Raw genomic sequence first — 23,743 nt, 5'->3', positions numbered from 1 at the left:
AAAAAATGGATATCAAATGGGTGGAGGAAAACAGTGTCAGCCTCTTTATGCCATGCATTTCATTCTCAGTGGCAGCAGAAACGGATCACAGGAGAAGAGATCTCAGCGAGTTCCTCTGCCAGTCCAATCACCCCTGAAACATCACGTAAACTATCAGAGAAAGAAAGGAGAATGTTTCTGAGCTCATGATCAGTTGTATTTTGCAGGTTTTCTCATTAAGTTACTTCAGCTCTTAAAAAAAAAAGTGACTGATTTCCTGCAGTAATTCTGTAATGCTCGAAGGAAAATAAATCACCCTGTTTGAATGAAATGCCGCTGAATCGTCACTCCCGGCGGCTGGTGAATACTGGTCTCCTCTCCGCTTCCGAACAGCGGGAGCTGCAGAACTTGGCGTGCGCGGGTGCCGGCGGTCCCGCACCGCTGCGGCTGCCGGGGCAGCGCCGCCGCCTCCGCGGGAGCGCTCCCGGTCCCGCTCCCGGCCCCGCCGCTCACCGCTCCCGCCGCCGCCCCCCGGTCCCGCCGGGCAGCGACCCGGCCCCGGGCGGGGCGGGGGGTCCGGCTCCGCCTGATTGGCCGCGGCGCGGGGCCCGCGGAAGGTGCCGGGGCGGCGGCGGCGCGGCGGTCCCGCAGCATGGGCGGCAGAGCCGGCTTCTTCGAGGTGGGTGCCGGCGGCGCCGGGGGCGGGGGGCGGACAAGGCAAGGCGAGGCGAGCCTGGGCTGGGCTGGGCCGGGCCGGGCCGGGCCGGTCCGGCCCCGCAGTCTCCTGCCGCCGGCGAACGGGGCTGCCCGGGATCCCGGCAGGCTCCTCTCTCTTCCCTCTCCATCTGCATTGAAGCACCGGGGAGCCGGAGCCATCCACTCCAGGGTCTGCCAAGGGAAGTGACCGCCGGTGGAGCCGCGCAGGGGGAGCCGGGGGGGGGGGCACGCTGCTTGCCGGGCGTTTCATTGGGGCGAGGGGGCGAAAGAAGCTGTCGCCCGCCCCGTCTTTTCCTTCCCCGGGCACGTTTCCCCCGCCGTTTCTCATCCCCGCGTCCCCGGTGTTCCTCGGACGTGGTTCCGGAGAGCGGCGCGGGGGGGAATCCCCGGCGGTCGGCGGAGGCGCCGCGTCAGTGGCTGTGGGATTCCCGCGGATCCTGCCTCGGGTGGGTCTGGCAGCGCGTCCCGGCCGTACGGAGAGACCGAGGAATGTTCTCGGCACCTTCTGTCCCCAACTTCTCGGAAAACCCCGTCGCCAGCCACCGAGCACCCGGAGCTGTCCCGCGCAGCCTTCTGGCCCGGTGCAGGCGTGGCCCCGGGCGGCAGCGCCCCCGGCTCGGCTCGGCTCGGCTCGGCTCGGCTCGGCTCGGCTCGGCCCGGCTCGGCGGCACGGAGCCGGGGAGCGAGATGGTGCCCTGGCACAGGGGACGGATCCCGCCTCGGCTCCCACCGTGCGGCGGCAGAGCGAGGGGGCCTCTGCTGACACGGAGCGTCCAGTCGTTCGTGGGAACGGGGAAACTGCCGGGCGGAGTTTAGTACAGTCAGCTCCTGTGCTTACAGACAGCGCAGAGTACCGCGCACCTGGGGAGCGTCAAGGGTAACATTATAAACAGCCACACTGACTCTTTGTTAGAATTAGTTAGGCTGGCTAATACAAAAAGAAAAAAATTTAAGAGCGGCTGAAGGGCTGTACCAGCTAAATGACAGCAATCCTGAATGTATTTCTCCAGGCTTTATACTTCAGTTTGTCCATCACGACTTGCCTAAAAGCAATGCACAGGGGGAGGAACAATTCCTTCCCCTCGTGCAAATTACAAGGCAGTTATAACACAAACAGAATCCAAAACTATCTGAAAAGCATCTGCTGCTTACCATGACATAGAAGTTCCGATTTGCTTTTCAAAACTATAAAAATGTTGTGGAAATCAATTCAGCAAAATTAGCTGCCTATTGCTGTCGTATAGCACACCTGCACCATGCCTTTTCCTCAGAAATGTTGACCTCCGTGTTTGTTTTTTTTTTTAGGAAAAACAGCCAAGCTTTTCACTGCCTCTTGCATTTCTACCAGTGTCCCAAACTATAGTGAGAGCAAAATGCAGGAGCAGACACGTGTATGATGCTCCTGATTGTCTTTAGTCATTGTCTGGTCTTCATGTTTGCTCTTCTGTCTCAGCCTTACTTGAACTGAATAGAACTAGTTACTAGAAAACCTAAAACCTATGGACATCATTTTTGTCAAGCTGAATGATACGCTCTGTCTTCCTAGGCAGTACAATAGTAGCAGATACAGGTCTTTTGAGCCTTAAATCAAGATCCTGTGTCTAAGCAACACTAATCCAAACTCAGTATGGTTCATGAATTTACATACAGCCTTGTATGTCTTAGTCCTTTTCTCTTTACAGCAGATAATGTGGTGAAAACAGATTTGCCCAGCTACTCCAGTGTGTGTCTGAGCTGGCTCAGAGGGTAGGATGTGGACAAAGACTGGCGAGGTAGCACTGGGCAGTGCTGTTACATAGCGCTTTCTGCACTGTTCTCTCTGCTGATGTGCTTTCTGTTACAAAGTCATCGACTTTGAATTCTGAATTATATTTCTCCACCATACATTCAAAACTGAGCTATCAAGAGAGAGAAGGTGAGTGTCCCACTTCTCCCAGTAGTTCCTGGGGAGGGTGGGGGGAATCTCTATTGGTGTTCTCAACTTCAGCATTCTCTGTTAGAGGAACTGTGTAGATCTGTACTTTCCCCAGTACACTGCTGAACCATTTACCCTTTATTGCTGTTCTGTGGTGCATCCTGATAAGAATCACAGAGCACTTTACAATCACCAAACTATTTTGTTTACTTCAGATATTGCTATGTTTCTAATTTCACCTCAGGGTTTTTTTAATCACTAATAGCTCAGAAGAAGCGTGGCAAAGACAGCTATAAAGAAGTATCTGTATATCTGAAAATACTGTGCCTGATTCGGCCCCAAAGATTGAGAAATGTATGACAGAGATTTGTGTCTAGATTAATGTTCTCTCAGAGTGCTCATTTCTCCAGATTGATTAGAGAACAACTCTAATGACTTATTTGAGATATATTTCAGAGCTTATGGTATAGTTTATCCTAAAAGCGCCTACTTTCCTCCTTTCCACACAAGGGATGTCTCTGTGACATGCTAAGATGTAAATATCTATATTAGAGCTCTGAATTTAGCTTAATGAATTCTACCTTTTTTTTCTACTTGCAGGTTTAAGTCCTCAAAAGCATTTCATATAAAGAAATAAGTATGGCATTCTGACTTCCTATAGGAAAGATCCTTGAACAAATACACATGTTCACACTGTAGAAAATGAGTGTCACAAGAGGCATAGTTGTACTTTTGTGTCCTTGGCTGGTTTGTATGGCAAATGCTTTTTGTGAGCAGTGACACTCAAAAATGTTTTGGAGTGTTCACTCCCTGAGGATAGATTGAACTGACCTATGCAGTACAGTCTAAAAGCAATAATGTACTGGCCCCCCTTGCTGGCATTTAAAGTTCTCCCCCCACTTCTGTCTGAGATGAAAACCCTCTGAATGTAAGGGGGATGGCGGTTGCTGCGTGGCTGGCATGGTTGAGATGTCACAGCTCCTCTTACAAAGGCTTCTCCCACTCAGAGCTGTGCTGTCTAAAGCCTCGTCAAGTAAGAGCACTGGGGGCAAGTGCCAGAAGCAGGACTGCAGAACATTCTGAGGTTCTGTATCCTCCAAGAATTGCCTGAAAAGACAAGGCCACATGTGAGATATTTGAACAGTCATATAAAGGGACACTCCTGAAAATTGCCCTGCTATTTGAAGACATCTGCTCTGTTTTCACAAGTAACACTTAAGATAATTATCACAGAAAGAGATCAGACTATAGGGAAAAACTTCCCTTTCTCTTCTGTCACCATTTCTCCACACACATACCAGGATTTTCAGTACTGTGTTGAGTTGCTTCACTTAAAAGACAGCAATTTGTGCTTTTTCTCAATGAATCTTGAGGGAGAAAATTTTGTATAGGAGAAGGTGGTAGTTAAACATTACTTGGCAGGAAGTACCTGGAGCTATTCAGAATTTCAATGCTACATTTGAAATTAAAAGGCTTGTTTTAGAAAAAAATATTGTGCTTCTTTGAAGTATATTTAATCAATACAAATTTTGTGAGTTCACATGTCTGTATAATGTCTCTGAACTTCCCAGGGCTTCCAGTCATCCAGCCCTATAAAAAGGCAGCAGACCCACTCTTAATGCCACTAGGTGAAAAACAATGAAAAAAAATCTCTCTTCAGTTTCTTCCATTCCATGTCAAAAGCATTCACTGGATATACATTTTGGCATCCCTACACCAAATGATGCATGAAGAGTTGTAATGAAATTAGAGATACTGAAGTTCAACATTGCAAGTCACAGTGCTGATGTAAAGATTGGATTGTGATTTCATAAAGCATTTCTAATGTCTTCTACTTCAGTATTGTTGTAGAAAATAATCACCACAAACTAAAGCCTCGAGGCAATGAATATTCTCTTGCACATGGAAAAGGGCTATGCAGTGGTGTTGAAAAATCTGAATGTCTACTTAGCTTTGAGTCAAAGCTGGCTCAGGTTCTTAGATGGAGGCACTCCAATGAGCTTCAAAGTGACAGTGACACTCAGTGAATGATGTGACTTTTTAGTGTGCCTGGGAAATTGGCAACATGCAGCTCTATGTTAGCCAATGTAAGTAAATACCCACTGAGTCAGTACTAACTGGTGCAGGTTCTTTTTTCATCTTGTTCATCCTCCTGAAAAACGCCATAGTAGTAAAAGGTGAAAAGCTTTCATAGAGTTTCAAGAGCCAGAGTTCACTCTGAAACCCCTAACAGCTCTTCCTTTTCTGAAAAATAAACTGACTCCCCCAGCCGAGTGAGTAGACCTTCCTTTTCCTTCCTGACCATTGTTATACTGACTCATTTTATCCCTGACAATTATACAAATGGATTTGTCTTTCTGAAGGATGACCATTTGTAGCTCTATACCTGTTATGATTGTTAGATCTGTGCCCACAAAGCGACTTGGTTTTTCCCATGTCTTTGTGTTAGGCACCCAGCTCTGAGGTGAGATAATGACAACTTGGTTAAGGTATCCAAGTTTACTTTAACTCTATCCCTTTATTGTGTTCTATCCCAAAAGGCATCCACTGTAGAGAAATACTGAACAGAATTACAGTGGAAGTGAGTAGTGCTTGAAGAAGCCCAGAGAGCAGAAATTCAGGATTTCTCTTTGGTAGGAGACTGCCCTTTTCACTGGAATACACTCCCCTCCTCTCCTGCCCGTACTTTTTGGTCTGCCTGTGGGAGGAGTGGGGAATGGCCGAAGACATTCTAAATCAATTTTCCCACTTCCTGGCAGTGTGTCAAACTATTTCATATAAAGCAGGAAGAACAAGAGCATCTCCTTTGCTGACATTTTAGTTTCATTCAGAAATAATCTGAATGCTGTGCATTGTGCTGACCTTGCAATAAAGATGCTTACCGGATCAAGGTCTTCAGGGATTTAGACGAGAGCTTGTCTAACTAACAAACCTGAAACAGGTGGAAGAGATCAAAATGCCCTCTGAGTTTCAGCACTGGTCAGACACTTGGCTTGCATGGGAGCAGAACTTAGGAAGCTGAGGAGTAAGTACCTAGTGTGTATCTTGTGAACTTGTAAATGTTAGACATCTAAATGCTACAAAAAGTGAAAATTAATTTTACAAAACCTTTAGAGTATGGGCATCACTGTATCTCTTTATACACAGAGAAATAATGTAATAAATTTCTAGTCTCATGAAATATGAGCCAATTGCTTCAGAGAGGTCAGGCTTTACTTATTGGACTCCTTACAGCACTCCACAGGTAAGATGATGAAATACTGCTTTGTGGTTGAATATTTGCCTTGGTTCTGCTTTGGGGATTCCTCATGCAGCATGTGGCCAAGCTATGGGACTCCCTGCCTCAGGACTCTGTGCATGCAAGAAGTTTACACAGGTTTAAAAGGCAAGTGGATAAACTCATTGAGGAAATAATCCACGAGAAGTTGTTAAATACACCGGCAGCACTTCTGGTGCAGAAGAATCACAATCACCATGTCTGTCTCTTCCCTTCCCTGGGGTTACTACATTCTTGTCCTGTTGTATTACTTTTTTCTGAGTCACCCACTGCTGACAGTTACAGAAAGATGCAATTCTAGAGGGATCCTTAGACTCATCATCTGCAACAGCACATTCCTGTGCCAGGAAGGTTTCAGACTGAGTGTCAATTGTTACAACAGCACAAATATAATTTTCAGTGTAAGTACACTTGTGGCAATTTCCCTTTGGCCTAACTACTGACTTCAAGAAAGCTATTCTTGATATGCCCTAGTGTGAGATCACACTAAGGCTTGCTTACTTCCTTCAGGAACAACACAGTCTACCAGAAAAGTCAAAGGAGATAGAGAAAATAGCTAATTCCATAGGAAATACGTTTAGAAAGATTTAATTGTGACTGGATTGCTTTTTAAAGTTAAATTCAAGGAAACTGACTTACATAAGCATTCTAACAGCTCAGGGAGAATTCATTCTGCATTACTCAGACTGGTTGGTTCCTACATTGTGAAATAAGCTTTTTTTTTTTAACTGAGTAATTTCAAAAGAAATCAATACAATATATGCTTATGTCAGTGCTTACAAAGTCTCAGCAACAGTTTACTTAATCTGCTGATTACAAATGGCTTCAAGTAAAACTTCTAAGATGCACAGACATGATAAATGTGTCAGTATTTCTGTAATAGGTATTACATCATTTTTGAAGATCTGTTGATCCTTCAGCACTTGACATGGCTTTAAACTACAGGAATTTGATTGACTATATTTTTGTAATCCTATTGCAGAGACACTGCATCTTAAAAACGCTCTTAAAATACTTTGTTCAGCTGTTTTATGAATAAACGTTCCCTCCGTTTATTTAACATTTCTATTTTCTGAATTAAAATTTAACAACTGAATGTACTTTTCTCTGCTGATATTGTGTATTGATTATTCTTTCCCTTCAACCTGTTCTAAATATTAATAACCAAGCTTTTTTTTTCTTTTGTTAATGACACTATCAATCTTTAATCCTTATGCAAGGAACAAATTTGTCTTCTAAGCCTCAAAGATATATATTTATAGTCGCTTATACAAGAGTGTTTAACATCTTGCACAAATCTGCCTATTGATTAAGTTCTACTCAAAGTAGTTTTAGAGAAGCTGTAATTTAACATGCCTTTGAAAATTCACCAAATAAGTGCACTGTACATCATGCTGCTCTAGTGCAGGCCAACAGTCAGTGTCCTATTGTGCTAAATGCTTTGAGAACACAAAGGAAATTAAATTCTCTGAGCTAAAGAATTTTTGTTTAAAGGAGATGTTCCAAGAACAGATTGCCGGATATCTAAAAACTGTTGCCAACCAATACATTAACTGAGTTGGTGCTGTGCCTGAAGACTGGAAACACCGTGTTCAGTGCTACTCAGTTCATGGGATTGGCCATGAGGTTTGGAAAAGACACCATTTCTTGCTTTGTATCACACTCTTCTGTCTCTTATGTAGGGAACATCTACACACTGGGGTTGTTCTGAGAAAGCCAAGAAATGTGATAATTAGAGGAAACAACTGTGTTCCTGCATCCATGTTTCTGAAGAGGGAAAGAATGTTTGATATTTGCATGGATCTTGAAAGTAACTGAAAGTAAATAAAATATTTGAAGTAAAACAAAAAATAAAAAGCAATGTTGAGCAATTTAGGTTGGAAGGGCCTTCTGGAAGTTATGTAGTCCAAGTCCTGCTCAAAGCAGATACAACCAGATCAAATGGCAATGGGTCTTGTCTAGGCCAGTTTTAAATATCTCCAAGGACGAAGATTCCACATCCTCTCTGAGCAACTTCTTCCAATATTTGACCAAGCTCATGGTGAAAAGAATTTCTTGTGTCTGGGTTTTCCCAGATTGCAAGCAGACACATTGCCTCCCACCATTAGCACTGTGCACCCTCAGGAAGAGTCTGGATCTGTCATCTCTCTAGGCTTCCTTTAGGTGTTTGCAGCAAGGGGCTAGTAGAGGCAAGTATGACAGTTTGGCACTTCAAAGAATCATGCCAGATTAGAACCAACTAAAATTAAACATCTTGGATGATTTGTTTGTTTTCCACACTGAGTCCAAAGGTTCACAGAAGTACCTAAATTTCTGTACAGCCACTCCCATGAAAACCACAGAGCAAAAGAAAAGGCTCTATAATTTTCAGTCTGGCCTTGTGCATGACAAGATAATCCAATTAAAATACCGCAGAGGGCATAAACATACTCAAACCATTCTGTAATTGACCTGGAGAAGATCTTTCCAATACAACCGCTGAAGGCCATAGATTAAAACTGCCCCTGGAGGATTCCGATTAAAAAAATGTGTATTTTGGGATTGGGTATGGAATGGGAAGGACACTGTATTGAGCAATGCTGCAGTCTGTAGAGCAGCCCAGTGGTATTCACTGACAAAAGGGCTTTGAGATACACCAAAATTTTCAATAGGCCTTGTAGTAACTTGGCATCAGAAGGGACAGGAAATGGTATACAGCCTTTTCCCTGCCCTGCACTTGTTTTGTGGACTACAAGAGTCAGAACAATGTATTTCAAGAATAGTCCTCTGGGAAAGGAATCCACTTCATTTGCTCTCCCATGGAGATTTCACACGAACAGACATTGAAACTTGAAATTTGTATTATTTCTCATATAAAAAATTAAGGGGAAACATCCCAATAATCTGTCACATTTGTTACCTATCACAGAGGAGGAACAGTGCTTACCTCCCTTGATGTCCCAGTTAGAGCTTACAAAGCACAGGTAGAAAATATCATGCATTAATATCCTTTGTGGAGGTCAGATTTGATAGTTCTGGCTGGAGCTGAAGTGCTCCATTGCTGCACCAATAGAGAAAGAACCATTTGGGACAAGTAAAACAAGGAAATAAGATACTCTAACCAAGTGATCTCCTTAAAGCAACCCTATTAGAAAGACACTGGACTGTGACTCCTATTTTTAGTGAGGAATCATATTTAAAGTCTAATGTTAATCTATCCTCTTGTCCAGTTCATACCAAACATTATTAATGCTAGATGCTTATATAAAAAACCCCAACAACTGCAACAAACTCTTCTGGTACTACGTCCCTATCATTTACTGCAACAGATAAACTTTGGACTTTCACTTTATATCAGCCATACCACAAAGTTCCATTACAGTGTTTGATGAGAACAAATTACATTAAAACACCATCACTGTATTTTAGGGTTTCGTAGCCTGCTGCACCCAGGCTTTGAAGTGTTTGGGGACTTCTCTGCTTGGCTGTTGATGAAAATCAAAACCTTTTGCCAAAGTGCCATTTGATCACGGGAGTAAACTTTTCTTTCCTTTTCAGAGCTGTCCCTAAACCACTGGTTGGAATATAAAATGCTAATATGTATTTACAAAAACAGGTGATCTGAGAGGCAAGAATAACACTGAGTATTCCTGTAATAGCTTAAGGGTTTGTGAAGTCCATTTGTTCATTATGTCCAGCAATATTTTCCACTCTCTTTACAATTAAAATATTTTGGGGACAATACACATTTAGCTTTAAGCAGTATGCACTCAGAATATTTTCTTATATGCATATATATACGCATTTAATTTTTTTTTCTCAAATTGTCAAATTTGATGAATAATAAAAAAGACTGATTCCTGTGAAACTTATCTATCCCTTATTTGTTCCTCTTGCTCTAGCATAAGACAATACCCCAGATCAATGTGTTTTTAGCTACATCTGCTTCTGAATATATACAGGAAGACAATTCATTTGACAATTTTTTTTTTGTAAGTTGAGTGCTTTTGGAACCTGGCTTTGATTAAAGCTGTCTCTTGAGAACAACAAGAGGATTTTTAACACAATTCACAAAACAGAGAAAAATGGTGGCTCACTCTGAACAATGATTGTGATTTTAGAAATTAAGTAAGTGTGTAGGTATTAGCCAATAATTATTAATTATAATTTTGTGTCCTATCAGGTGGAAATCCTTGACTGGGAGACAAAGAAACAACTATGCTTCCTAGATAAGGTAAAACAAAAATCTGTTTAAAAGGCTAGGAGACTTTTTAGAAATTAACATCTTTTCTTAAGTAAACTTAGTGTTTATGAAGGGTATTTTATCTCCTGGTAGCTTTTCTTTGGCCCCTTGTAACAGTTATGTGAACTTCATACTGACTGCTGGGTACCTCAGCCCTTTTCCAGCTTTCACTGCTGTTGTAGTAACTCTTGGTCACTGGTAGAGAAGCTGCCTCTGAAACAGGTGTCAAAAATTGTCCTCCCTTTTTTCTGTCAGCGCTGAATCATTCATACCAAGTCTAGACATCTGTAAGAAAGTTACACTGTTACATTGCCTAAGTCACATTTCCATTTGACTCGGTAGTCTTACACCTGGTAGTTGTATTTCAAAATATGGATCTTACATATGCAATGTTTTTGTTGCCTAGGTGGAACCAAATGCCACAATTAGAGAGATCAGATTGATGTTCCATAAATTATGTGAGTATAACTTCTGCAGCAGCTCACATCACACCAGCATATCCAGTATAAATAGGAAAAAAATTATGTAATTTGAAATATGATATGCACACACATAATGCTGATAACTTGCACGTGACTGTGATCACAGTGAGCTTTCAGTATAATTATTTTATACTATCTGAGTACACCAATTTTTCTGCTACATAAATTATCACTGATATTAATGTTGAATAAATGTTCATAAAAATCTTTAACTAAATCTTATCTTGTGTTGCATTCATTACAATAGTGGATGATCTAACCCAAACATTGTATATCACACTATTCTGTATGGTCTTACAGATCCTCGGTGGTATCCAGCAAGGCAGGCAATAAAACTCGATCCAAGTAAGTGCTTGTGAAGGCTACAGTAACGAAACTGAGCAGGGCCCTGGCATGAAGAGTGTACTTTTAATGGGTATTAGCTCTTAAGAGAGCTCCAGCTATTTTAATTAGCACTGTGAAGGCTGAAGAGAATCCAGAACAAATACAATTCTTTGGAAGCACTGAACAGCGTTCCACCCATGTGCCTGGTGCTTGGTAATTAACTCAGGAGTTTGCACATTGTTCCAATGCACCTTCTAACTACTGAGCACTCCTACTCTCAAGACAGGCAGCACAGAATCTAGATATTAATTTCCCTTAGTTGCAGTGAAATGATCTCCACAGGGATGCTCAGTTGGTAGTACTAAAAAGGGCTGTGAGTTTGAGCAATCAATTCACATAATCCTCTGCTCTCAGGCAGGAATTACAGTTCTTTTGAGGTAAGCTAATGCAAAACACATTGCCATGGATGTAGCAATTGCTGACAAAGCTGATGCCAGCTGGCTGACTTCATTAATACAGCTGTAGGTATTGCTACTAGAAGCCTCTTAGTACATGGTCTGGGTGCACAAAAGAAAGTCTTAATTGCCAAATTGTGTTACTTCATCGTAGCATTTGGTATGAAACATAAGAGTTTCTCCCTTTGCTTTCATTAAGCATAATTTTATTTAAACAGTCCCTTAGAAGTATGCTGGTGAAGATTAGTTCATTGTGTAAAATCTATCCATGGAAAACAGATGTATGAGTATCTTATTTCCTTCTTTGAAGGTCTGCCTTGTCAGATTCGTCCATGAATGTTGTGAGACTTGCCATGAGAAAATGCTGGCCTTCTGGATATTTCCCCCAAATCTAGGCATTTAAAGCCTGAGTGCAAGCTCAAGCCCTGGGGAATCACCTCCTAGCTGGTTGTTTGGGAAAACAAAGGCAATGAAAATTTTTGTAGGAGAGATTTCCAGTCACAGCTTATCCTATCTTCTGTTTGTTTGATGATGAGCAATGAGAAGCGTGGAAGAGAGAGGAAAGAGAGAGAGGTGCAGGTGACTGGGAGGTCAGTGAACTATGATAGAGGGCAGTGACCCATCAGCAAATTCTGCTGTTAGCAGTGATGAAGCAAATCTGCCAGAATAGGCAGGCACACAGGATTGCGAATTCGCTTAGCTGTCTCAGTGTGAATAGAGGATCCAGGCTTATATGTGATTACAGGATAAATAAAAATTAAATAGTCTTTTTATTGAGATTCCAGTAAACCCACATCACATAAAAGAATCTCACAGATTGGTTAAAACACCATATAAAGCTAGTATGCTACCAAAGTTACTTGAATTCCACTGAGATGTAATTACTTCTTTCCTTCTCAGAAGGAAAGTCCCTGAGGGATGAAGAAATCCTGCAGCACCTCCCTGTTGGCACAACTGCTACCTTATACTTTAAAGATTTAGGGCCACAGATAGGATGGACAACGGTGAGCTATGCTTCAAGTCTGAGCCATTTTAATGGCTGATTTTCCATAATTAATCCTTACACCACTTTTTGTCTCTCTCCAATACTTCTGCATGATGTCTGCTCTGAGAGTGGATGCAGGCAATGAATCCTCATTGCTTCAGTAATGTAATCAGGGAAAGCAGTAACAGTTACTCTGAATGCCTGGTTCCCTGGGAGAGCAGCAGTGGAAAACTTGCTGCAGGGTGGGTTGTCTCTGCAGAACTAAGGTCCAGATTCTCAAATGGATTTAGATGTCTACTGCAAAATCACTAGGAACTAGGTGCCTAAATGCCTTTGGGGATCTGCTTCACAGGACCTGTGTAACTCCTGGCAAAGATTAGGATTATACTCCTATGAGTTGGTCCTGCAGTGAGGCATGGGAGCAACTTCACATCAGTGCCTGAAGTGACTTTAGCAAGAAAATGCAGACAGTAAGATCAGTTAGCTGTCTGCATGTGACTGTGTCCCAGGGTGCTCGTGGCAGGTTAATGACAGCTGGTAATTTCTGCAAAATTAGCAGCCATCCACAAAGACCTTGCATATTTACTGTCTTAGTTCAAATGCAAATTCTATCACAACTCATTTGGGAGGCAACACAGCACTGCTGTTTATGCAGTGAGGTGACCATTGACCCTTCCAGCTCTTTAGAAGGTCCTTGCTGCACATACTTTCAATAAAATATTTCAATAAAACAGTACAACATCAAGGAAATAGTAGCCCCTAATTTAAAGGCATATTTACCATTTCTTAGCTATGAGACATTAATAAAATCTTGTGTTGACTACAAATAACAAAGACAATAGGAGGACAAAGACAATAGTCATGTTCTGCAGGACTGAATCTTCATGTCATTTCTTTGGGTGTAATGCTGATAAATCAGGCAGTTATTACACAACTCAAAAGAACAGGAAGACAGGCACAATTATCTAATGGCAGTGAAGACTCCAAGACACACATACATTAATACATACCAAAATTTCACAGTGCAGAGTAACACCAGGCTGCTGCCATTCCATAATCTTTCTTTTACATTGTGCTCTCCCTGCCCTTCAAGCTACTTCATTCAAACATAAGCCAAGAAATACTTCAATATTTTCAAATTAAAAAGATGAACTTCTCATCTGCAACCAAATCTTATCTTCCCCAGAGAAAATGGTGATTGTAACAGAAGTCAATGACACAGGTTTTCTGAGTATCAAAGTAACTCTAAACACATTAGAAAACAGTGATTGTTTAGGGTTTTTTGTTTGCTTTGTTTTGTTGTTGGGTTTTTGTTTGTTTGGGCTTTTTTGTTTGCGGTTTTTCTGACAGGAATACAATCAATTTCCCTTCTTTCTCTGTAAACAAGGTGTGGGACTACTTTCCTGGCTTACAGAAGTGTGGAAAACTGAACTGTTAATGTTTGGTCCAAAGATAACTTCAGTTTAAAGTGATGTTCCTAAGAAATGCACACCTATCTGAAATGAAATCAAGCTAGAGAATAGCTTCTTTGGTTTCTTCTCCTTTTAAAATTTTTTGTCCTTTCTTTTTATTTTTCTCTTTGAGTTAAAATTAAAGCTTATTTGAACATAGAATGAAATTACTGTTTCCCAGGACAACTGCTGTGCTAACTGTTCACACAGACGGGGTCGCAGTGAACAAGCTGTGTTTTCAGTTTAAACAAAAATCATTTAGCAGAAGCAGAATTCTTCTTCTTCAAGACAACATTCTTCACCAAATTTCATTTTAACCCAAAATAAAGAAACAGTTTTTGAGTGCAAGAGAAGGGTGAGAGATGCATAAATGTAACATGCATGCATATTTGTCATGGTCTATGGGCTGACACTATTATCTTTTCATACCCATAATGTGTCTGCTGCACTGGCAATGGCTGTTTGAATGCAACTGAGGCAAATAATTGCAAAATATTTACGTGCATGTCTACGAGTTTCATGGCTCAAGCCCAAACCTCCTATTCCCTCCCTACCTCTCTTAATGCCATCCTGGGTCGGTGGAGGTGTTTATCCCACTGCAATAGTTATCACAAAGAAACCAGAGCAAAACTATCATCTAATTCAGCTGTCTAATTATTTTCTCTCTTTTTGCAGGTATTTTTGATAGAATATACAGGTCCATTGTTCATCTATTTTCTGTTTTATTTCCGCATGACTTTTGTCTATGGACTGGATGAGAGATTTACATCAAGTCCGCACCCAGTAGTTAAGTAAGTCCATTTGAAGTGTGAGCAGTGTTTCTTTTAGCCTTATTCCAAATGTCTTGCCACACTTGATTTTTTAAGCACTCTTAAATGCTTTTGTCTTGCTGTTTCTAGCTTGGCATGTATCTGCCATTCTTTCCACTACATCAAAAGGTTGATTGAAACAGTATTTGTTCATCGATTCTCCCATGGGACTATGCCACTGAGGAAAATTGTGAAGGTAAATTGTGTCAGAATCTATCCATAGCCCCCCTTACAAATCCAACCTAGCCAACCTATGCTCTCTGCCTCTGCAGCACAGACTTTTTGGTGTGGTTTTTGTAGCAATGCACAACAAATCTCACCCATAAAGCTGTAGTTCTTTCAGATTTCTTAATGTCACTATTGTATAACCCACATGCTGCCATGCTGTTACTAATATTATAGCAGTCTCATTACTTTTTAGAACTTTAGACCTTAAGCATACCCTTTCCTTTTTACTCAGCTAGCTCCTTGTGTGTGAAGGTTTTAGAAACAATGTTAGCTTCAAAGGTAGCACAGGCAGGCACAATGTTGGGAGTTGCTTTTTTAAAAAAAAAAAACAACCTATTTTTTGTAACAACCATTTTACATCTTTGCCCTATATACTCTCTTTGCTGTTAAGCACCTATTAATTTACCTTTGATCCACTGCAAAGCAGCGTGATTGTTCTGCATTTTCTTTTCCACTGGAGTGTTCTCTAGTGTTGCCATCGCTGCTGTAGCTCAGGGCAGCTGTTGGGATGCACTCCCTGGTTCTCAGATGTCTGCGAAGTAGTACAATGACTGCATGGTTATGCATGGCCTCTACTTATTTACAAATGTTTGCAACAGGGTACACACTAGTAGTCAAAAGTACGCCTTATACTAATGAAGACAAGAAAGTATCATCTCAACTGGCGAAGCCTAAAGTATCAGCACTTGGGTATTTAACATTTGGGATTTAGACAGTCCCTTGTAATTTGCATTATGGCAGTGATACTTCCAGCAGTGGAAGCTCTGCCTCCTGGCTAACTTCTTCCTGTCCAGTGGCTCTGGTCAGTCTGGTGAGAGCTTTTGAAATGAAAGGAGGGCCTGTAGTGGAGCAGTGGCCATCCAAAGGGATCTTCCCTTGCAATTTATTGTGCTTCCTGCAGAAGAGCACAGGCATTGTTAAAAGGTTTGCAAATCTCTTGTTTTTGACACCATGGTAGCTAATGCATACTAACAGCAGATAAACAAGCAACTTTACCTTGGAAAAAAAATCCATTCAGTATGATAAATCTTTTTCTCACTGCCATCTCTGACAACTGCTTGTTCCTGTCAGATCATACAAACTGTTGTTGCTAAAATTTACATTTGTAGCAGTCATTCTGATCACTTCCTCTTTTCCATCCTCTCAGGCTGGTGGCACTTGCCTTCATCTGTAAAGTTGCTTACAGTCGTTATTCCACCTGCTTAGCAATGCTTTTGTAGTTTCCTTGACCTTGGTGGTGTTACTCCAAAATTGTAACTGTGAGAAAAATATCACATAGTCTTTGCTTTTTTTTCCATCACATACAAATGGTGGACAAAGCTTCCTCCTTTCAGTGTTTGATCACATACACGGCAGGTATAGGCAGCTTATTTCCTAAGTACAATGCAATGCTACCTTTACAGAAGACACTTCAGAAATCTGAGACAGAACACTAATCGTGAGATTTATAATTTTCATCCTTTGCTTGCCAAATGGAAATAGGAATAAATTATGCTCTACAATACAGCAGCTTCACCAGAACCATTTCATGCTACATACTAACACTGTATAATTCTTTTTAAGATACATGATTTTTCTAGGCATTGGAAACGTAGAATACCTGGTTTATCTGGACTTAGTAAATAACTGGCTCAGGGTGAATAAAATAGGGATTAATATGTAAAAATTGTGTGGGGATAAGGAAACTGGTTGAAGGAAGGATGATTATGGTGGTGCAGAAAAGGATCTGTCAGACCTTTAATAGGAAGGTACCAGTGGAATTCCTGAAAAATTAGTTTTGTGACTAGCCTAACATGATCTTTCTTTACCCATGAATATTTTTTTTAGTAAAAAAAGGGATATCATTGCTTTTTAGACAAATGTCAGGAGGAAAGAAAACATTAGACCTAAATGAATACCATTAAATCAGAAGATAATATAACAAGACAAACATGCTGGTCATGAATAAACATAGGCAGGACATCAAGAAATAGGGATCATCAGTTGCAGTAGAGAAGACAAAAATCCTAACCATAACTTTGTGAATTTAGGAATAATTTATTTATGGGATCCCTGCAATATCTGAACTTGGTTCACAACTTTATAAGAGGTTGTTGTAAAGCTGTATTATTCACCTGGAATATGAAAGATTCACTTTCTTTACAAAAGAAACACTTTTCTTTCAAGTGAATTTATGAAGTCTGCATATTCCTATCTAAACCTCACTGGAGGTTTTTGTAAGAGCAACAAGGCTTCTAGTAGGATCTAGACATTTATAGTGTTACTGTTAAGGTCCTTAGCAGTGGGAGACTCTACTCATCTTAAGGCTCATTTTCTTGTAACTGATGAATACTCTTGCAGTGAATCATGTTCTTTGGCTGAATAGTACTTGTTTAATTTAATTACAACATGTATTGTTGGGGGCTGAGCCATGATAATGAATTTATTTAATTTTACTTTACTGAAATCCATTGCCATATGTTCCTTCCTGTGCCAAGCTGTGAAGCTAGGGAAGGTTTTTTCTGAATATGCCATTCCAAGATTACAAGAAACTGTTTCCACCTAAGTTTGTACAGCAGGTAGTAAATTGCTAGAGCTGGTTGAAGAAGTGCTAGGGAGGGAGCAGTAGTTTATGGACAGGACACTAACTAGATTGTCCCTAACTGAAGTCCCTTTTCTGGTTCTGATGCATTTCCTGAGGAAAAATGAAGTAATCACAGGGAAGTTATTTCTCTGCTCATTTGTCCCACCTAATCTGTAATTATTGCTTAATAATTTGCCCTTTCTCATCAGTTATCTCTTCATATATAACCTCAGAGCAAGGACATATTATGTGCTTTTATTACAGTATACCCAAAAGGCCTCTGGCCACTTCAGTGGTTCAGTTGTCTCTGAAAAGAAGGTGGAAATGCAACTGAATGTTTGACACAACTGTTTGCAGCAGATGAGGGAGCACCAACATTTTCAGAAAAATGCACCATCAGACACTGCAGTCAGCTAGTGCAGGTTGCAGACACTGAGGTAATCACTTTTTCAGGGTATTATTGCTAGAAATGCAGTTCTGGTGTATACAGGGGGAAAAGACTGCATAATCCAAAGCAAAAAAACCCAAAACATTAAACCAGTCAGCACAGTGAAGGATGCAGCCTTGGATAAGAGTTTTGCCTTCATGAGCAGGAAAGGAAAGCTGGGAAGGAGAAAACAGAAACAGTTAGAAATGTCTAAGGTATTGGAACCTATTTGGAAGGCCAAGAAAAAATTGTCACCAGGAAGAGTAAGAGGAACAGTGTTTTACTCAAGATTAAAAATAGGATGCAAGGAAAGATAAAGTGAAGGAAAAGAACAAGGAAAGTGATGAAAGGAAGATAGAGAGCTCAGTTTTGGTCTTTCTGAAGTCCAGGTGATAAACAAACATGCTCTAAAACATTCATAACTGAGGCAGTAGGTTTGATAAAAGAAGAAGACTCAAGTGATGAGAAGCAAATTTATGATGAGGGTTAAAGTCTGACTGCAAGAAAATAGTTCCTAGAGGTTAGAGCACAGAGGAAGAAGAGGAAGGGGCCAGAAGGGGCCTCCTTCCTACCTATAAATATGTAAGAAGGGAGAAGATAACCTGTAACCCATATAAGCAGCAATGAGCGTCAGAAAAACCCCACAGGAGGCAAGGCCAAGGAAACCAAACATGAGGTAAAGATTGTCATTGTGAATAGTTTTCTTCATGGATGAAGTCTGTGAACAAGCCCTGAGACTGGTCAGGAATGAGTCAGTACAGCCATTAATGACAGTTATGTTGTCAGAGTTTAGAGAATGGAAGCTGGATCATAGAAAGACAAGGACAGCAGCAAAAGGGACAAACTAAAGATACCACAGTGCGAGTGCAGGGGAAAGTATCAGGCATGATGATTTTAGGTAGGAAAAGTTAAAGCACAGGAAAGAAAAAACTGATGGAGTGAAGGGGAAGAGGATAGGTAAGAGACTGGGCAGTGCAAAGTAATAAGCAGGGAAGAGAGGACAGTGCCGAAACCTGGTTTTACAAGGGCATATTTTTGTCAGCAAACCAAATCTCTCTGTAACAGACAGTCTGCATGCACTTCAACTTTGCCCAGTAGCTTGTGTGACAAGATAAATTTGGTTTCAGTAGTGTGATCATACTTTCTAAAACTGTTTATAAGCTTCGCAGCTCCAAGATACTTGAGAGGAAATCTTAATTCTGTGAGCACTATATCCTTTCTGTTATTTGCTGTTATCTGCTCCCACCTTACCACACTTAGTATTGCCATTCTTTGTTGTATTATCAGTAAATTGAATAGCCCATTGTTATCAACAGTCCTTGCAGTGAATACTGGCCTAGAGGATTGTACTAAAACAAAGAAAAATTGCCTGTTTTTCAGAACTGCTTATATTATTGGGGATTTGCAGCTTGGCTTGCATATTACATCAATCATCCTCTTTACACTCCTCCTTGTAAGTAGCAAAACAACCTACAATGATTTAAGTACTTTGGTGTTTCTATATTAGTACTAATCACATGTAAACCTTTTTTTTAATAGCTTATGGAAAAAAACAGATAAATTTTGCTGTGATCATGTTTCTGGTAGGTTTGTTGCTCTTTCTATAAAATGCTATAATATCTCACTTTGTTTCTTCTGTCGTATAAGTAGAGGAGTGAGTAGGATAAGCAGGTACTTAGACCTGCATTTGGAACATACTACTAAAGCTGAGCACTTGCATGCAGAATAGATAAATCTGTCAGGTTTTAATGTGATTGTGCACACAAGGGAATATTTTGATTCAATATCCATTCTAAGAGTAGGATGTTTAACTGCTGGAATGATCTCTCATGACCTTTTAAAAGAGGCTGGAACTTTTGTCACATAGTTTGTGGCACTATGTTTAAAAGCTAGTGAGTTTATTTTGTGAACTGTTTATTGAGTGTTAAGATTCACAACTGATCATAAAACTCAGAGAACTGGCCAAATAAGAAAGTGTGTTACTGAGAATGTCCAGGGATAGTGTCATTTTGCTGAGATTGAGAAAATTTTACAGCTTTCCTTATGAATCAAAATGTTTCAGTCACTTCATTCTCACAGTTCCTAGGAGCATTTCACACCTGCAGAAGCAATGTTACTGTAGCCAATAAAGATGTACCTATGTACAAAGATTTTTCCTTTGTATGTGTAACTTGTTTAAAACATCAGCTGTTCACTTTGACAAACTAGTCATCAGTGACTGCAGGATCTCAAAGCAGCTTCCTAGTATGAAAATTCTGTGTTCATAACCTATTCACATTTTGTAGAGACACTCCATAACTGAAAGCACAGAGCTGACAATAATACTCAGGAGCTCTGACACTAGTCATTTGCTTTAATAGTTGTGTATTGCAGACACTGGGGACTGTTCATAATCATATAAATGGGTCATTTCAATATACTTCCTTTAGAATTGATTGGGGAAGCATCCTTTAAAAAGAGGGAAGGAAGCTGGGTCAATTATACTTCATGATTCATATCAATTATGCTCTAGAGGAGAAAACTTACTTAGAGTCCAACCCATATATTTCTTGGGATTTTAAGAACTTTTGAGAAACCAAAACTATGCAAATCCATTTTTGGGTGTTTTTAAAGACATAAGAATGACCAAAAGATAAAGCAAGTATCTCCTGTGTTTACTTTTGTCCCCTTTGTCTCATTTAGATCTCACAGAGATTATATAAGTAGTAAATTTGATCTTTTGGACACAGAGACCACATTTTCTGGAAAATATCATAAAGATATAAGAGAGTGTGATATGGACTCATGTTTGAATGAAGACATTTCATCCTCCTGTCAGACAGCAATATTGGTTAAGGATATTTATTATGTTTATAAAAAATTCTTTTCCTTTCCTTAAATTTTTAAAACACCTCAGGAAATAACAAAAGGAAGAAAAACAAAAAGAAGGGAAGTACATTTTTAACTCTGTTATACTTTTTCTTACAGCTGTGTGAAGCTGGAAATTTTTCCATTCATGTTGCACTCAGTGACCTCCGGAGAAATGGTAAAAACTGCATGATCCCTTTTCACTTTTGCACAGCCATTCAGGCCTTCTTAAGTTATCTGCCTTGTGAAAGACCTGATATTGGGGGATGTTGATACTTGTCAGCTGACTGCTGAGGCAGCACAGGTTTCTCAGCACTGTAAAGGCTGGATTCTAAGGGAGATTAGACAGTGCAAAGAATGCAACATCAGACTGTTGAGCAGCACTTCTTATCTTGCTGTAATTTGCATTGGTGAGGGCTGGGTTGTGCTGTGGGGATCAGTTATTTTGGTTACACTGGCAGTGCAAAAGGTAAGAGTGCTAGTAAAAGCTGGATTGGTGAGCAAGGGAAAGTAGTTCCACTGACTTCTGTAGGGGGCACAAGATCTCTGCAGATCAGGGTTCCTTGGGCATAAGCCATATATCTTAAAACAATCAATTATAGCTGGTAAAATCCCATTCTGTGACAATCTGAGAAAACCTTTGACTACTAAATTTAAAACTTGAGGTACCTCTTCTTACAGGAGTGACTGTGATCAAAGGCAAAGTAAATGACTTTCTAATGCCTGGAACATTTCCTCACAGTTATCCTATTCCTTCTTGTGAGTCCAGAGGACATCCTGTCTCCCCACTTGTCCTGCTTGTCCCTCTCACAGTCATGAGACACAGGAGTAGGTAGAGTTGGATTGTCTTTATAGGAAACAATGTATTTAGGAGTGTGAATATTTTATGATTTGTTTTCTAATCTATAGGATCCAAAACCCGTAAGATCCCATATCCAACAAAGAATCCTTTCACATGGCTGTTTTTCTTTGTATCTTGCCCTAACTATACATATGAGGTATGTATTTTCAGACAAGATGTGCAGATTTTAGTTTTGCTGAATATATTTTCATTTCTTTTGGAATGTTAAACATGGAAGAAACCTCTGAAACAGTTCAGCTCAATACAGTTCCACTCCTCCCCTACACCCCATGAAATCAGACTGCAGACAGGAACTTGTCTGTTCTTCCTCCTCTTCCTTGAGGCAGTGCTGATGGGGCTAACCTTGAGCAGACAGCCCTGATGCTGAGCCTGTGTATCAGTATGGCTGCTAGACCAGACACACTGCAAAGCAGTGCAAATTCTGCAGCCAACAGCAGGGAGATTCCCACTGAATGTGTTTTGCAATGAGGGGATGGGGGTGTCTGGTGGATTTATAACATAAGAGCCCAGAAATACCACAGCAGGCAGGAAGACAGTGGTCAGACAAATAGAAGATATTGTGATAGAGAAAATAGGCTGAACTCTTCTTTCCCATATTCTGAAATTACACAGTCACTTGTGTTGGTGGTGACTGCTTTGGAAGCTTGAATCAGTTTATCGTTTGATATTCCTTAATCAGGAGCCAAACTCTTGATCGAGTTCAAAAGCAGATAAAATCAGTGCAATTCAGTGTAACATTCACTCTTGCACAGAAGGACAGCATCAGGTTTTAAATTCAGAGGAAATTAACAGATGTTAATGAGAAGAGCATTTGGTCTCAGACTGTAGAAAGTTACCACTCCTAGCACTGATGGAGGTCTGAAAAAAGTATACTAAGTAGGCAGAGAAAAAGGACATTGTTGTAATGCTTAAAATTTTGTCATTGTCATAGCTATGGAAGCAAACATGAAGGTTTTGTTTGTGATAATAAGGCACTGTTCACCAGCTTGGCTAAAAGTTATTAACAATAGAAATTGACCTGGCTGACCTTGGCTTTTTTATTTACCTATACTAGGACAAGGTTATTTTGCTCAATAGAGACATAAATGCAAATGCTGTCACCAGAAATATTTTAAATTTCCTTGGCCAAAACAGGTGGGGACCTGGATCAGTTTCACTATCATGACTCAATGTGTTCCAGGTGAGTAATGTTTTGGTACTTCAACCTGAAGTGATGTCAGCAGGAAGAGCATGTTTTTCATCTCATAATGAAATGTATCTTTTTCTCCCTTCCTTCCAGTGGGGCTGTTTACCTTGCTTTGCTTCATTCAGATGACAGTCTGGGCAAAGGATAAGCACTGCACCTACCAACGAGAATTCAAGGATTATCCAAGTCACAGAATGCCAATTATCCCCTTTTTGTTATAAGAAAAGAAAATTTAATTTGAATGTTGCACAGAACTTCAAGAAGAAAAACCTCATAAACCTCCTGCCAAGTAAATGAATTAATTTAAAGGATTTTGGTGCATGTTGAATCACCACTGCTAAGGGAACTTGTATGCACTTCAAAGCTACACTTCCTTACGTTCAAGAACTCTCAACTCAGAAGCACCTTAAAAAATAGGCCCTCATTGCACAGCTGGTAGTCAAAAGCCCCTGCAGTTAACTGTAACCTGATTGACTTAGATTTTTCTGTACTAGTCTATTTAGATTGATGGATCAGAGATACTGAGAAGTCTGTGCTGAAAAGCAGCTCCAAATTTAGCAGTGGCATTCTGCAAGACAGAAGTGTGTTGGAAGGAGGACATACCAGCTCACTACCAGAGCTCAGTTCAGCCAGCACGGCCAGCTGGCCTGAAGGCAGTTGCATGATCTGCCTTCTTTGATTGAAGAAGAGTGCAGCTGGAGGCAGGTGCTTTGTAACAAATAACATTACCAAAGAATATGAATGGTTCCAGGAATAAAGAAATAGGCCAAAAAACCTGATTTGGGTCTAACCCCTAATTTGCCAAAAGAGTCTGAAGGATTTGTTGCATTTGTGAATGTAGCATCCTGTGTTGGGGGGTTTTTTGTTTATTTTTGGTCTTCTTCATTAGTAAATTGCATACTAGTAAATAAGGTTCAGAAGCAATCTGATCTATGCTGTATCTTTGCTATTTGGCCTGTTTTCATATAACAAGTCCTTATAATTCTTAAGGAGCTTTTACCAAAGCATTTTACA

The 23,743-nt window shown here is 40.6% G+C and overlaps 1 protein-coding gene across 1 annotated transcript; it reads left to right on the top strand.

Moving 5' to 3' along the window:
• The first annotated feature begins 631 nt into the window (after nt 1-631).
• On the top strand, nt 632-23,680 carry TECR (trans-2,3-enoyl-CoA reductase). The gene is made up of 13 exons (XM_071564972.1): nt 632-658; nt 10,051-10,101; nt 10,517-10,568; nt 10,893-10,937; nt 12,272-12,375; nt 14,483-14,598; nt 14,707-14,812; nt 19,215-19,287; nt 19,374-19,417; nt 20,802-20,859; nt 21,591-21,679; nt 22,678-22,723; nt 22,823-23,680. The coding sequence occupies exons 1-13, from the start codon at nt 632-634 to the stop codon at nt 22,948-22,950; spliced, it is 939 nt and encodes a 312-aa protein (XP_071421073.1). The 3' UTR covers nt 22,951-23,680.
• Nucleotides 23,681-23,743: the final 63 nt, after the last annotated feature.

The sequence above is a fragment of the Pithys albifrons genome, chromosome 10 (genome assembly GCF_047495875.1).
Source record: "Pithys albifrons albifrons isolate INPA30051 chromosome 10, PitAlb_v1, whole genome shotgun sequence".
Classification (NCBI taxonomy): domain Eukaryota; kingdom Metazoa; phylum Chordata; class Aves; order Passeriformes; family Thamnophilidae; genus Pithys; species Pithys albifrons.
This window is presented reverse-complemented; position numbering and strand designations above follow the sequence as displayed.

Bases quoted from the DNA above. Each gene is read 5' to 3' on its own strand.
- TECR (XM_071564972.1), top strand. From the start codon at position 632: ATGGGCGGCAGAGCCGGCTTCTTCGAG. The intron at 14,599-14,706 runs GTAAGTCCATTT...TGCTGTTTCTAG, and splicing joins AGTCCGCACCCAGTAGTTAA to CTTGGCATGTATCTGCCATT. The intron at 20,860-21,590 runs GTAAAAACTGCA...TCTAATCTATAG, and splicing joins CAGTGACCTCCGGAGAAATG to GATCCAAAACCCGTAAGATC.